Genomic DNA, 14,906 nt, shown 5'->3' on the forward strand with positions numbered 1-14,906 from the left:
AAGTCCAAATGAGAACGCAGGAAGTGCCGGAAAACAGCCCGCGTCACGTTTATATACGAGTTATTACGTCATCATGCATCAGCCAATGCAAGGTCGTTCTTATAGATTGGATTATAACCTTGCATTATTGACAATATGGGCAAGGCCAGTATAAATCTCAAAATTACACGTTTATTATTGTTCATCCAAGATCAAATTAAGTCAAAATATCCAGCAACCAAGCTCTGTTTTCCTCATTTATTACATAACCTTTGACCTTGTATTTTTAATGTACGCATGCGCTGCCACGTCGGAAGTCAGCTGTTTTCTAAAAATCTGTGACATCTGCGTGATTATCCGAACTGAGTCTGCTTTTCACTAATTTAATGCATGTGCTTCTTTCGCCGATGCTACCCAATAACGTCGGTATTGTGATCGCACTATATGTGGAAGTTCTACTGTTGGGTTGATGTCATGCAGTCAGGAAAAGGTCTGTGTCAATGAATCGGAAGTTCAACTTAGTTCTCCTTCAAGTTCTACTTGTGGCGAAGATGATTGGAAATTATTAACCGAGTCTGAACCCGACGAGATCACAATAAAGCCTCAGGAGGATAAATTAAAGACCGATATTATTGTATTTGGAATGGACACGTAAGAGTTCGGAACAACAATACTGCACGCGTGTGATTCTGGTATATAACCGATTGCATGTTGTCATAAACCGGTTCAAACGTAGTCAACAAGTGACGGGGCCTGACGGTGTTGTAAATCGTGTCTGGTTTGGTAACAGGTTGTAGTCCCATAAATAAACCCGACATTGACTTAGAACTATAGTGAGTTACATTTGTAAACAACCCACGCTATTCCATTCCTCGGTGATATACTAGTACACTGGTCACATTGGTACACTAGTCGCAAACTATTCTTTTCTTGGTGCCAGGTGATGGTGTTATGAAAACCTTGGCGGACAGCTCACGAACCGTCCATTTTACACGTCGGCTTCACACACACGAGTTCATTTGCATGCAATAATAGCAGATTAGCCTGAATTCACTTGTATTTTTTTCTTAACATAAATTACTGCTGGAAAGAAGTGACGAAACTGAAATGTTGTCAGGTACATCACCATACTACTCGTATGTTTTCACGATCAGCAATAGCATGGGAGGGCCAAGTATCCTTGCCATCCCCTTTTGCTTGAAAGAGGTGAGTTGCTGAGTTACTAAGCAACAACGAGTTGCCTCGGTGACATAAACTGCCTGACTAAACTGTATTGCTTTTTTTAATGGTACAAAGGTGAACTGTGGTTTTAGTTCTCTACAACTGTTTATTTTTGGTATAATTTTTGGGAGAAGTTAAGGTGACACAGCATCATGGCCGCAGAGTGGATGTATATAATAAATCTGGGTAATAGTATAGTTGGAGTGAGTGTCCTTGCTATGCCGTACTGCCTACAGCAGGTGAGTCAGCTATGGACTGGGAAATAGAACGTCAACACACTCCAAAATCATCTTGTCCAAAAACCATCTCGCCAACTTTTCTTTGTGTGAATATCTGATAATTCATAAATGTGCTTTAATTTACTACCTTGATCATGTTAGTTGGAACTGATCACTTTACATTAGAACAGAGAATTACAAAGTCCACATAAAACTGTGTTGAGTGTTTATGCTATGATTATGTAATATTTGGTAAGGTGGTTTTACAAGCATTGTTTTTGTGTGAGTTGACATGAAATTAGATTGCAATAGATACTAGGTTACTTGTATTTTTCAGATCTGGAATTGAGGTTCTGATTAGCAGAACATGTGTCATTAAAACAAATCATTCCAATTTACTATTCAATTCTTAAATTCAGATTCAGATTACAGAAAATAATTTATAACAAAAAAAGGATTTTATTGTTATAGGTGACAGAAGTGAATTTGGTGTTCATGGGTCAAATAATCACACAATCAAAACAAAGGAAATCTGCATTTCAAGGCACATTGTAATCTTTCAATGAATATTTACATGCTTGATTATGATAGTTATGAATAATTAATGGTATATTGATCATAATTCTGAAGACAGTTCTTTTGTGAAGTTCCATAGCACAAATATTGTCTTAGTAGTAACAAAAAATTGCCTTTGTTGTCGCTGACCGTCTGAAGAAAAATATGAAGCTCAGCTTCCCATCGGCCTCTTTATGTATGTATCGAAATATTGTTCAAAATTACTATAACATTCCTGTTTGGATGTTTTTAACTATTTTTTGTGTTTATGAAATGGGCCTGGTTTTTTTAGTAATTGGCATGTACAATAAATTAGTTTTCTTGTTGCTATGACTACCTTTGTCAATTCTACTCGCTAATAAAATTGAGGTGATTTCACCAGGCTAATACAATTTGGTTTTCCCCAAAGATAAAAATACCAATTTGATGCAAATTTTTCTTGTTCTGTTTTGATTACTTTTTGTTGACTGTGAGTGAAATGATTTGAAGCACAGTACAAAAATTAAATCTAATCTTGTCAGGTAGAATAGTGTTCCCAGCCATCACATGTTTTACATTCTGAAATTGACAAAAACGATTAAAAGTTCTATTTGTGTATAATATAAAAATGGAATTTCCATTTAAACCAATTCTTTTTTTTTTGCATTTCAAGTCTATTTGATACAGACAATTTATTATTGTCAACAAACTTTGTTGAAAAGAATTTGTGATGGTATGAAATATTCAGCCCCCTTTCTGTTGTACGTATTGTTCACATGGTAGCATAGAAACAAGAAAATTGTCAATTGCATGGGCATGTGTGCATGTAAGAACAGGAAATGACCAATTTTTATTTTATTATAAGAAATGTCTTGGAAGGAACTAATCCCTCAGAAATTGACTTTATGTCTTTTTTATACAATTTAATTTTCTGAATGTTTTGCATGGCATGGTTTCTTTGATTCATGTGAGATGCATGGTATTGCATATATTATTGAGGTCAAATGTCATATATGCAAGTATAAAATTGATATTTTTTTTATTTATAATAAAATATTTATCACATTTTGATGTTTTTGAATTCATTCAAAGTATTTAGGTCAAAGTTCATATGTGTTGGCAGTTTCAATGATAAGATTCAAAGTGACAAATTAACATAAAACAAATATGGTGTTTTCTCACAATATGTGATACTGTAATCAGATGTTTGTACAGCTCGTTTGTCATTTTTGGCTGGACTGTTACATATGTGCTTTATACTGCTTATTTTACTTTCTGCTAAATTAAACACTTTTATTTTCGACTAATTAATTCAACTAATACAAAGTAAAACCAGTTTTTTTTTTATGTACAAAACTTATTGTAACTCGTTTCAATTACACTTGTTATCAATCATTATACTCACAATAGAACTAAGGACCAACTTATGGCGCAACACGTCATTCTCAGCTGTACCGCAAATTCATTCAGATGAAATGTACACATAGTCAATACAATAGTTATTTGATTTAAATTGAGTAATCTGAACCCCATTTGTTCAACTACAAAAATATTGAATAATGCCAGCTATTTTTTTTATCATTACACTGCACATAGTACCAGCTTGGTTTACAGTCTACTTAATAGTATTATCATGTAACTGAAAGAACTATGTAATACATGATTATATTTTGGTAAACTATCTGTGTATAAAAATTAGCACACTGCTTAATTTTATTGGACTATGTTATAACATGTCTGGTGATTGAATTGTGTTTTCACATTGGCCAATCATATGTCTGATAACTGGATAGTGTTTTCACACTAGCCAATCACATTTCTGATAACTGGATAGTGTTTTCACACCAGCCAATCACATTTCTGATAACTGGAAAGTGTTTTCACACCAGCCAATCACATTTCTGATAACTGGATAGTGTTTTCACACAAGCCAATCACATTTCTGATAACTGGATAGTGTTTTCACACCAGCCAATCACATGTTTGATAACTGGATAGTGTTTTCACATCAGCCAATCACATTTCTGATAACTGGATAGTGTTTTCACACCAGCCAATCACATGTTTGATAACTGAATAGTGTTTTCACATTGGCCAATCACATGTCTGATAACTGGATAGTGTTTTCACACTAGCCAATCACATGTTTGATAACTGGATAGTGTTTTCACATTGGCCAATCACATGTCTGATAACTGGATAGTGTTTTCACACCAGCCAATCACATTTCTGATAACTGGATAGTGTTTTCACACCAGCCAATCACATTTCTGATAACTGGATAGTGTTTTCACACCAGCCAATCACATTTCTGATAACTGGATAGTGTTTTCACACCAGCCAATCACATTTCTGATAACTGGATAGTGTTTTCACACCAGCCAATCACATGTTTGATAACTGGATAGTGTTTTCACATTGGCCAATCACATGTCTGATAACTGGATAGTGTTTTCACACCAGTCAATCACATTTCTGATAACTGGATAGTGTTTTCACACCAGCCAATCACATGCCTGATAACTGGATAGTGTTTTCACACCAGCCAATCACATGTCTGATAACTGAATAGTGTTTTCACACCAGCCAATCACATGCCTGATAAATGGATAGTGTTTTCACACCAGCCAATCACATGCCTGATAAATGGATAGTGTTTTCACACCAGCCAATCACATTTCTGATAACTGGATAGTGTTTTCACACCAGCCAATCACATTTCTGATAACTGGATAGTGTTTTCACACCAGCCAATCACATGTTTGATAACTGGATAGTGTTTTCACATTGGCCAATCACATGTCTGATAACTGGATAGTGTTTTCACACCAGTCAATCACATTTCTGATAACTGGATAGTGTTTTCACAGCAACCAATCACATGCCTGATAACTGGAGAGTGTTTTCACACCAGCCAATCACATGTCTGATAACTGAATAGTGTTTTCACACCAGCCAATCACATGCCTGATAAATGGATAGTGTTTTCACACCAGCCAATCACATGTCTGATAACTGAATAGTGTTTTCACACCAGCCAATCACATGTCTGATAACTGAACAGTGTTTCCACACCAGCCCATCACATGCCTGATAAATGGATAGTGTTTTCACACCAGCCAATCACATGTCTGATAACTGGATAGTGTTTTCACACCAGCCAATCACATGCCTGATAAATGGATAGTGTTTTCACACCAGCCAATCACATGTCTGATAACTGAATAGTGTTTTCACACCAGCCAATCACATGCCTGATAAATGGATAGTGTTTTCACATTGGCCAATCACATGCCTGATAACTGAATAGTGTTTTCACACCAGCCAATCACATTTCTGATAAATGGATAGTGTTTTCACACCAGCCAATCACATTTCTGATAAATGGATAGTGTTTTCACACCAGCCAATCACATTTCTGATAAATGGATAGTGTTTTCACACCAGCCAATCACATTTCTGATAAATGGATAGTGTTTTCACACCAGCCAATCACATGTCTGATAACTGAATAGTGTTTTCACATTGGCCAATCACATGCCTGATAAATGGATAGTGTTTTCACATTGGCCAATCACATGCCTGATAAATGGATAGTGTTTTCACACCAGTCAATCACATGCCTGATAACTGGATAGTGTTTTCACACCAGCCAATCACATGCCTGATAACTGGATAGTGTTTTCACACCAGCCAATCACATGCATGATAACTGAATAGTGTTTTCACACCAGCCAATCACATGCCTGATAACTGGATAGTGTTTTCACACCAGCCAATCACATGTTTGATAACTGGATAGTGTTTTCACACCAGCCAATCACATGCCTGATAACTGGATAGTGTTTTCACACCAGCCAATCACATGCCTGATAAATGGATAGTGTTTTCACACCAGCCAATCACATGCCTGATAACTGGATAGTGTTTTCACACCAGCCAATCACATGCCTGATAACTGGATAGTGTTTTCACACCAGCCAATCACATGTTTGATAACTGGATAGTGTTTTCACACCAGCCAATCACATGCCTGATAAATGGATAGTGTTTTCACACCAGCCAATCACATGTCTGATAACTGAATAGTGTTTTCACACCAGCCAATCACATGTCTGATAACTGAATAGTGTTTTCACACCAGCCAATCACATGTCTGATAACTGTATAGTGCAATAATTCACTGCTGACAAAAACAGCTGATCAGTTTAAGATAAAAAAACAACAACAATGTCTACAATTTTAATGTATGTTATCCAATTAAATCTCATATTGACTGTACTTGATGTTGTTTTATCTTTTCTCTCCATTACGTGCCATGCCTCTAGTGTGGCTTAGTTCTAGGTTTACTTCTATTACTTGTCAGTGCATATCTGACTCGGATCAGCTGTAATTTGTTGCTGAAAACAGCCAAGCAAGCCAGAAGAACATCGTATGAATATCTTGGTACGTTGTTAGTTTAATTGTTTCTCTATCCTTTCTATGACCAGTTATAAATGCACTTGTAATTTGCATGTATTCTTTGCCCTCCATGTCTACCACCTTCCATGACCACTGTGCTCTATGACATTATGATGATCACCACTCTCTATATAACCACCACCCTCTATAACCACTACCTTCTATGATAACCACCCCAGTGAAATAAATTCCCACAAATAATGTGGTAGTCACCAGGGCTACCAACCTTAAAAGTTAGTGGCCCTGATAAAAAGTTGTTGGACCAACTTGCCAGTGCTGTTAAAATTAGAAGTAAAGTAAAGTATAGTATAGTATATGTACTTAAACTAAGCAACACTCATACATATGATAGAAAATATAGATAGTGCTACTCATACTTTATTTTTGATACTTTTATAGTGTTAGTTTTAGTTGAATTAATCACCAATAATATTCAGTATTTCTTACCCTTCGTATTGAGCTGCTGAATTGAGGGTAACTGCATGGTTTTCATCTTTTTAGCTCCGTTGTCAACTTTGTCAAGCAGAGCTTATTATATGAGTGATTGTCCGTCGCTGTCGTCTGTGTCAATGTTTTACTTTTTCGACTTCTTCTTGAAAACTACAAGCCTGAATGCTTTGATACTTGGTGTATATGTACCTTGGGTAGACCTCTCTCAGATTTGTTCATTCATGATGATATCTTCAATTTTCTAAGTTTGGTGAATATTTTTGACATTTTTGGTGAAAAGTTATATTTTAGACTTCTCGTTAAAAATCGTAAGTTCGATTGCTTTGATATTACATATATAGGTACTACATGTGGACCTTTCTCAGATTTGTTCATTTCATGATGATATCTTTAATTCTCTAATTTTGGTGAATATTTTTGACATCATTGGTAAAAAGTTATATTTTCGACTTCTTGTTAAAAACCCCATTACTAACAGCGGAGCTATCTCAGCTGACAGGCTGCTTGTTTTATGTTTATATTAAATTACCTAATTTGCAATATTAATTCATAAATTTTCGGCATTCTCACCATTCAAGTACTAATCATCACATTTCATTTTTTTGGATTCAGCATTACATTCTTTTGGAAGTGTTGGTAAATTAGCAGTTGAGACAAGGTAAGATTTTTATTAAGGTTTTACACCATTTTGTTTTGTCTTGTACACAGTTAGCACCATATTAAATACTTTGGTCATCATGACCTATTTACCTTCACAGTAAGTTGTTTTCATACATGTCTTTTGTGTTTTATAGTATTATTGGTCTGCTGATAGGAACTTGTGTAGCTTTCTATGTTATTATTGGAGATCTAGGTCCATCCATTGTTTCTAAATGGTTTGGTTTCGAGGTATGTATTTTTTTTTGATGGTTATTTGCTTTAAGACGTTTGTGTCTAGGTATATTCAGAATATAGTATAATGACTATTTGTCTTCAAATCAAGGAAGGGGAAATTATGTTGTTGTGTAGTTATCAAAACCATCAACTGGCAATTATTTTGAGATTATGGTACCAAGACGTAGTGATAGTAAAAGGGATAATGTTATTACCATGATATTGAATTTGGCACTGGGAATACTGGGCAAAATTCAAAATGGTTGCCATGCCAGTATAAGTATATCAGAAATGATCCCAATTCTATTAAAAAATGAAGACATAACAACTCAAACATGTTGTCGAAGGTAAATAGTATGTAATCTTTGCAGAAAGTTATTTTGCCAAAATCGTGAAATATACGCTCTCTCCACACATACCCTTTTGTTTCCACTGTGGTGTTAGAGTCTTGCCTATACACCAATGTTGTCATGTACACAGACAGGCAAAGCCTATATGACTTATCCATACCTAAAATAGCTATTTTAATCCCACCCTTATCTACACTCCCCAATTGAGATGTGTACTACATTTAGCTATATTCAGTTACAGTAGCTGGCATACAACAGTCCAGCAATCAAAACAGTAACCTCTACCAATTTCTTGTGAAACAATGTGAGGGGATCTGTCATCTTTGATGGCTTTCTGTTATTTAAATGTATTTAATAAATATTTGTTAGGACTGTGATTTGCTGCCATATTTCAATTTGAATGAATCACTATGTGGTTCATGGGATGTAGTTAAAAACATGTGCAGTTAATATGTTGCTTAAAAGGCGCTTGTAACAGCTATTTTTTTTTTTAGATTTAAAAATAAATTAAATCAAAAATGACAATTTCATAATAAAAATGAAAAGCTGCCCACTGCCCAAATATTTGTAAAATAAGTTATGGATTATGATAATATTTCATTAATGATGCACACACATGTTCAAATAATAATAAATTTGTTTGAAATACTTTTTTCTTTCAGAACTCATGGAGTTTACGAACTGGACTATTAATAATACTTTCACTATGTGTAGTGATGCCGCTAGGGATGTTACGACGAGTAGAACAGCTGAGTAGTATAAGTGCCTTGTCTTTGTCATTTTATACTGTATTGATTGCACAGGTGGGTTTAATACAATGTGATCACTCAAACATAAATGAGTTGCTATGCCAACATGAATTACCTTGCACGATTATCGCTTTCCATCAGTTATCATATTTTCTCAAATCAGCTTGGGATTTAGCAAGCTGAGTATATCATGCATTCACATAAAAAACGGTGGTGTATCTATGTTCAAAATAAATCATATTTAAATGATAGAACACAACAAATGTAATTATTTATTTACATGCACCTATACCCACGGTAATATGAGGTTTAGCCTAAATGATGAAAGTGATTTGCATCATTCTTTCTGAAATGGCATTAATGAAATTTTAACTGCATAAAAACTGACTGTGTATGTTATTATTATGTTGCATTATAATTGTTCTATATTTTATCATCTTTGACAAAATATACATGCATAATGTCTTCCTTATTTAAAAGAAAAATGTCTGTTTGAAAAAAGAAATTATAAACGAATACATAAGGTGTCCAAAATGTTGATTTAATCCAAAAATATGCATCCCAATGGTTTAAGAATTATGTTCACTTTTCACTGTAATATATGTTTAACAAAATGTTTTGTGGATAAACTGAAAATGTTCATTTTAATTATTTTGTTCATTTTAATTATTTTGTTCATTTTAATTATTTTGTTCATTTTCAAAGCAGCACTGTTGCTGAATTATTAAAAACCTCAAAGTCCACAAAAGAATATCACACATTTGTATAATTTCTAAAATAAATAAATGTAATTGTACACATTTGTTGATTCAAGAATTATGAAATTATAGAGACAGATTTCTATACCTGGGTGAGTTTCAATAATTGTGCGACAGCTGGCGTGTGAACTATACACCTGCTGAATGAAATTCCCAAGTAACACATTTACTGTTTCTGGTACATTGCTCTGTTAAATGTGCATCTCCAATAGAAACGCGTGTAACAGCTGGAAGCCAACAGTTGCATTTATTGTATGTTTAATTATTAAAATATTACTTATTTTGACCATAGACACCCTTCTGCTATTTATGTAAGTGCATGCAAAGCAAATACAGCATTTATATTTATAGATTTAGCTTTTGTGAAGAATATTCACATTTGGTTTGTTTTTCTTCATTAGATTGTTTTGATAAGTTTTCCTACATTACTGTCGTTTTCCTGGGTTTCCTACGCCAGATACTGGAGACCCGAAGGGCTTTTTAAATGCCTATCTATATTTGCACTGGCATTTGTTTGTCATACGTAAGTAGCTACACTTTGCTCTACTGTTATTTTCTAGTTATCAAAACTAGTTATCAAGTATTTTGAGATATGTTTAATGAAGTGCGGTTTTGTTGCCTTTCATCAAAATTTAATTGTATTCTTGAATCATGAAAAAGCCCTGCTTAGTAAAATTAGAAAGTTCATTAAAATACCGGTAAGCTCTTTGTTTGGCCCATGAAGATCTAACCATATCAAATCTTTCAAAACCAGCACCCAATCAAATTACTTGTATCATCTATTGGGTTGAACCCTGTTTGTAAGATGTACATTGTTTTATTATGATTGACCCTGTTATCGATAGCCTGGCATGTAGGTGTGAGTGGCGCCCTCACCAGTCGAACGGCATCAGATCTCACTAACGCCTGACAGCTTAATGTATGTCTCGACGACAAGATCAATACTGCGAAATTCGCACAGATCACACTTTCTTGCAATAAGTTTCAATGAATATTCATTTTGGTTGTCATGGTAACATCGCACGGGGGGGGGGGGGGGGGCAACTCACGCGACCCTGCCATGATTTGTTACGCTTTGATATCTGTCACAATCTGCCGTTCCTGCAATTTGATTGGTATTGTCAAAAAATCGTCAGGGAAGTGAAAAACTAATGTAACATTGTTCTGTCAGGCGTGTGTCTGGTTTGGAGCACCACGGAGGGAGCAACTATCACGACTTTGTCAGGCCATGTTATCGAGAGTTGAACAAAAATTTATTTTTAGGTTGGTCAGATCTTGTAAAATTAAAAAAAAAAATTTTGTTCGGACAACGTGTCCTTCATGCAAAATCAGTTTCAATTTAGAATGTATATTCAGGTACAATCCCCCCCCCCCCCACTCCCTCCTCAAATTTCAGCCAACATTGTTGTGTGGAGATATGTGGGTGTATGTTCATTGTTTTTTACTAATGGTGATATTATTTTGTTTATTTCAGACAAGTATTTGTAGTTTATGAGTCATTACCTGACAGGACAGAAAGAAAAATGAATGACGTTGTAAAGGGAGCCGTCAATATGGTAACATTTTGTTACATTATGGTAAGTTACAATTTATCTTCTCAGATCACTATACTTTTTAAATGTACTAATTTTCCTCGCCATAATTTTATGTATAAATTTTCTCAGCATAATTTTATGTAATAATTTTCTCTGCTTTAGTTTTGTGCATAATTTTCCCTGCCATACCCAAATTTTCTGCACAATTTTTTTTGCCATAACTTTGTGTGCATAATTTTTTCTATAATTATGTGTACAGCTTTCCATGGCATAGTTTTGTGCAGGAGCAGACTGTACAAAATCAACTCAAAGTGTTAATTAAGGGTGAAAAATAGTTGCTATTTCAAGAAACTGGTCCCCTCCCCTCTTTTTCCAGAACTTAAACAATGATCGATGCAATCTAGAAACTTCATTAAAAGTTAATTTCAAGAAAATTTTCAAAAAACTATGATTTTGTGAGTTTTTTCATTACCATTACTCCTAACAAATATGACAGAGAGTCATTCTTTGAATTACTTTCTACAAATGGCTATTTCAAACTGTGTGTATATATGTACTACAAAGTTGATTCCATCAAGCAATGGTGATCACATCACAGTATCAATAAACTGTTTTACAGGTTGGCTTCTTTGGTTACGTTGCTTTCTGTGAACAAGGCATCAAAGGAGATATTTTGATGAATTTCAAGACATCTTTTGTAAATGACCTCTTGAAGTTAGGTTTTGTTGTCTCTGTTGTGCTCAGTTTTCCCATGATGATATTTCCCTGCAGAGCGAGTATCAATACACTTCTATCGGGATCCGAGGTGCGTGTGTCATTATTTCAAAACTTTGCAATATTGAAAAGTGTTTTTTTTCATTCATTCCTTCCTGATTGTCACTTTCCATATTTTATTCAGAGTTGTTTGTTTGTTGTGTTGACAAAAGTGAAGGAACTTGAATGTATTTTTGAATTCTGATTTTAGCGCTCATTATCATTAGCTAACTCAACAATGTTGAAGAGGTTTCAGCTAAATTGAATATAATGTCTCTTTATGTTTTCATTATTATGGGTAGGATACCAAAATTGAATATAATGTCTCTTTATGTTTTCATTATTATGGGTAGGATACCAAAATTGAATATAATGTCTCTTTATGTTTTCATTATTATGGGTAGGATACCAAAATTGAAAAATAAAAATAAAGAAACTATCTGTATTAGAAGCAGTACCCCTAATAGAAGTCGCACTCATTCTTTTTGAACAATTGAGAACTAAATATTCATCATTTCTCATATGTGTAGATGCTCCAATAGAAGCCACATCCCCTCTGTTGCATTGTACCATTTAATGGAAGCCTTCTAATACAGATTTTAAAGAAGTCCGAATTGGTCAATAATGTTGTAATTGAAATAATTTGTTCGTTTTTATATCATTGATTGAAATAATCTGCCTAAGATTGAATGACTCTAAAAATTTCATGACTTTGCTTCTTATCTTCTTAATTTTGAATGTTTTGAATTACTCAGATCATGAGGACGATACATTAAGAACATGAGTTACTTCAATAAAATATAGGATATATCGTATACTGTGTACAGCGCCCTCATCATTCATCATTTTAATATTTACTGAATGATTACTTTTGTTTTTGATGGACTAACAGCGCCCCCAACATGTATATTAAATAACTACTTTTGTTTCACAGGGAGTATCTTTGGAGAATCCAGGTGGAGGACATGAACACATTCCATCTAATAGATTTAAAGGGATCACAGTGTTTATAGTAATACTTACACTTATAATAGGAATCGCTATTCCAAATGGTAAGATATCATATTTCATAATTAAAAACAACTGAATGCATTTTTGAAATTACAAATTATTCAATTTTAGTTCTTGGTATTATTGTGACAAAATTTTGTTTTATTAGAGACATTACCAGATTGAATCCTTCGCTAGATTAGTCACATACAATTAAACAAAATATCCACAGGGAACTCTCGCAAGAAAGGCTCAAACTGCACGATAACTGACAGTAAGCAGCTTGTGCCCACAGTTGTACAATGTTTCAATACTCCCCTGTATTGTACATAGCATATCATGCTGTTCTGTTTTTGAGTTGTTATTTTCATTTCACTTTGCTCTTGAACTTTTGTACCATGTGACTTTCATCATGCCAGCAGTCTGCTGATGTTGAAAATACTTGTATTATCATTTGTCTTTGGATAAATGTCCTTGAAGACATCCTTGAAGACAACTCCCAGTGACTTTGAGAGATTTATAACCAAACATCACACTGAGCATTTGTTGCTGTTGTCACTTTGTTGAACTCACATTGCACTTGTAAAATATGAAAGGTCGATATCTGCATAATACCAGTCATGTGTTACATATATATTTTGTGATTCGTATTTTTTCTTGTTCTTTGTCGTTATATAACTTGCTGAATATTCAGTGTTGAGCAGTGTGTGGCCCTAAATTCTAGTTTTAATGAATATTTTTGGCATTTTTGGTAAAAAGAGATATTTGTTAAAAACCACAAATCCAATTACACCTCAGGTGTACCTCTCTCAGATTTGTTTATTTCATGATGATATCTTTAATTTTCAAATTATGATATTTTTTTTATATTTTATATATTTTTGACGTTTTTGGTGAAAAGTTGTAATTTCGACTTCTTGTTAAAATCCATGTGTCCGATTGCTTTGATGTTATACACCTCGAGAGGACCTCTCTTTGATTTGTTAGTCCCCGTTCGGACGCAGTCCGAAAACGGGGACTTATGTTTTGCCCTGTGTGCGTCCGTGCGTCCGTCCGTGCGTGCGTCCGTCCGTCCGTGATCACCTGTATCTCGAACATGCATGGACCGATTAAGTTCAAACTTCACTCATACATCACACATTATATGGGACATATGCACATGCATTTTTTTCATGATCCGATTAACGATAGCCGAATAGCGGCCATTTTAAGGCCGAAAATGCATCAAAATCGCACATTTTCACCATTCCGGACCCGGATCTCAGTTATGCATGGACGGATTTCATTCAAATTTGGTACATACATTAAACATAATAGGACCTTGATGCACATCATTTTTTTTTTCGGATCAAGTTCGAAATAGCCGACTGGCGGCCATTTTGTTTTAAAGAATTCAGTTCTGGATCCGTATCCGAGACATGTCTGGATTGATTAAGTTCAAACTTCACACACACCAGGTACATCATGTCACAAATATGTATGTGCATTTGTTTCATGATCTCATTAACGATAGGCAAATGGGGTCTGCTTTAAGGCCGAAAATGCATTGAAATCGCACATTTTCACCATTCCGGACCCGTATCTCAGTTATGCATGGATGGATTTTGTTCAAATTTGGTACATACATTAAACATAATAGGACCTTGATGCACGTTTTTTATTTTTTCGGATCAAGTTCGAAATGACCGACTGGCGGCCATTTTGTTAAAGAATTCAGTTCTGGATCCGTATCCAAGACATGTCTGGATTGATCAAGTTCAAACTTCACACACACATGGTACATCATGTCACAAATAGATATGTGCATTTGTTTCATGATCTGCTTAACAATAGCGGAATGATGGCCATTTTAAGGCCGAAAATGCATCAAAATCACGTATTTTCACAATTCCAGAACCGGATCTCAGTCATGCATGGATGGATTTTGTTCAGATTTAGCACAATGTGTTGTACATATGCAGGTGCATTTCGGTCATGATCTGCTTTGAATGTATATGTCACTCAAATATGAACGGAACGGGGACGTGTCATTGAC

The 14,906-nt window shown here is 34.8% G+C and overlaps 1 protein-coding gene across 3 annotated transcripts in view; it reads left to right on the plus strand.

Moving 5' to 3' along the window:
* The first annotated feature begins 292 nt into the window (after positions 1–292).
* The window catches only part of LOC102805459 (putative sodium-coupled neutral amino acid transporter 10), a 32,028-nt gene continuing 17,414 nt past the window's right edge, over positions 293–14,906 (plus strand). The window contains exons 1-9 of one of the 3 annotated variants that reach the window (XM_085502074.1): positions 293–1,439; positions 6,281–6,398; positions 7,476–7,521; positions 7,658–7,751; positions 8,749–8,889; positions 9,995–10,116; positions 11,068–11,170; positions 11,748–11,933; positions 12,816–12,933. In XM_085502074.1, coding sequence (XP_085358200.1) covers positions 1,353–1,439; positions 6,281–6,398; positions 7,476–7,521; positions 7,658–7,751; positions 8,749–8,889; positions 9,995–10,116; positions 11,068–11,170; positions 11,748–11,933; positions 12,816–12,933 — 1,015 coding nt within the window. In that variant the 5' untranslated portion in view covers positions 293–1,352. The remainder of the gene's footprint in view (positions 1,440–6,280; positions 6,399–7,475; positions 7,522–7,657; positions 7,752–8,748; positions 8,890–9,994; positions 10,117–11,067; positions 11,171–11,747; positions 11,934–12,815; positions 12,934–14,906) is intronic. The other 2 variants (XM_085502073.1, XM_085502075.1) reach the window with 2 other exon arrangements.

Source organism: Saccoglossus kowalevskii, chromosome 8, assembly GCF_978046115.1.
Source record: "Saccoglossus kowalevskii chromosome 8, keSacKowa6.1, whole genome shotgun sequence".
Taxonomy (NCBI): domain Eukaryota; kingdom Metazoa; phylum Hemichordata; class Enteropneusta; family Harrimaniidae; genus Saccoglossus; species Saccoglossus kowalevskii.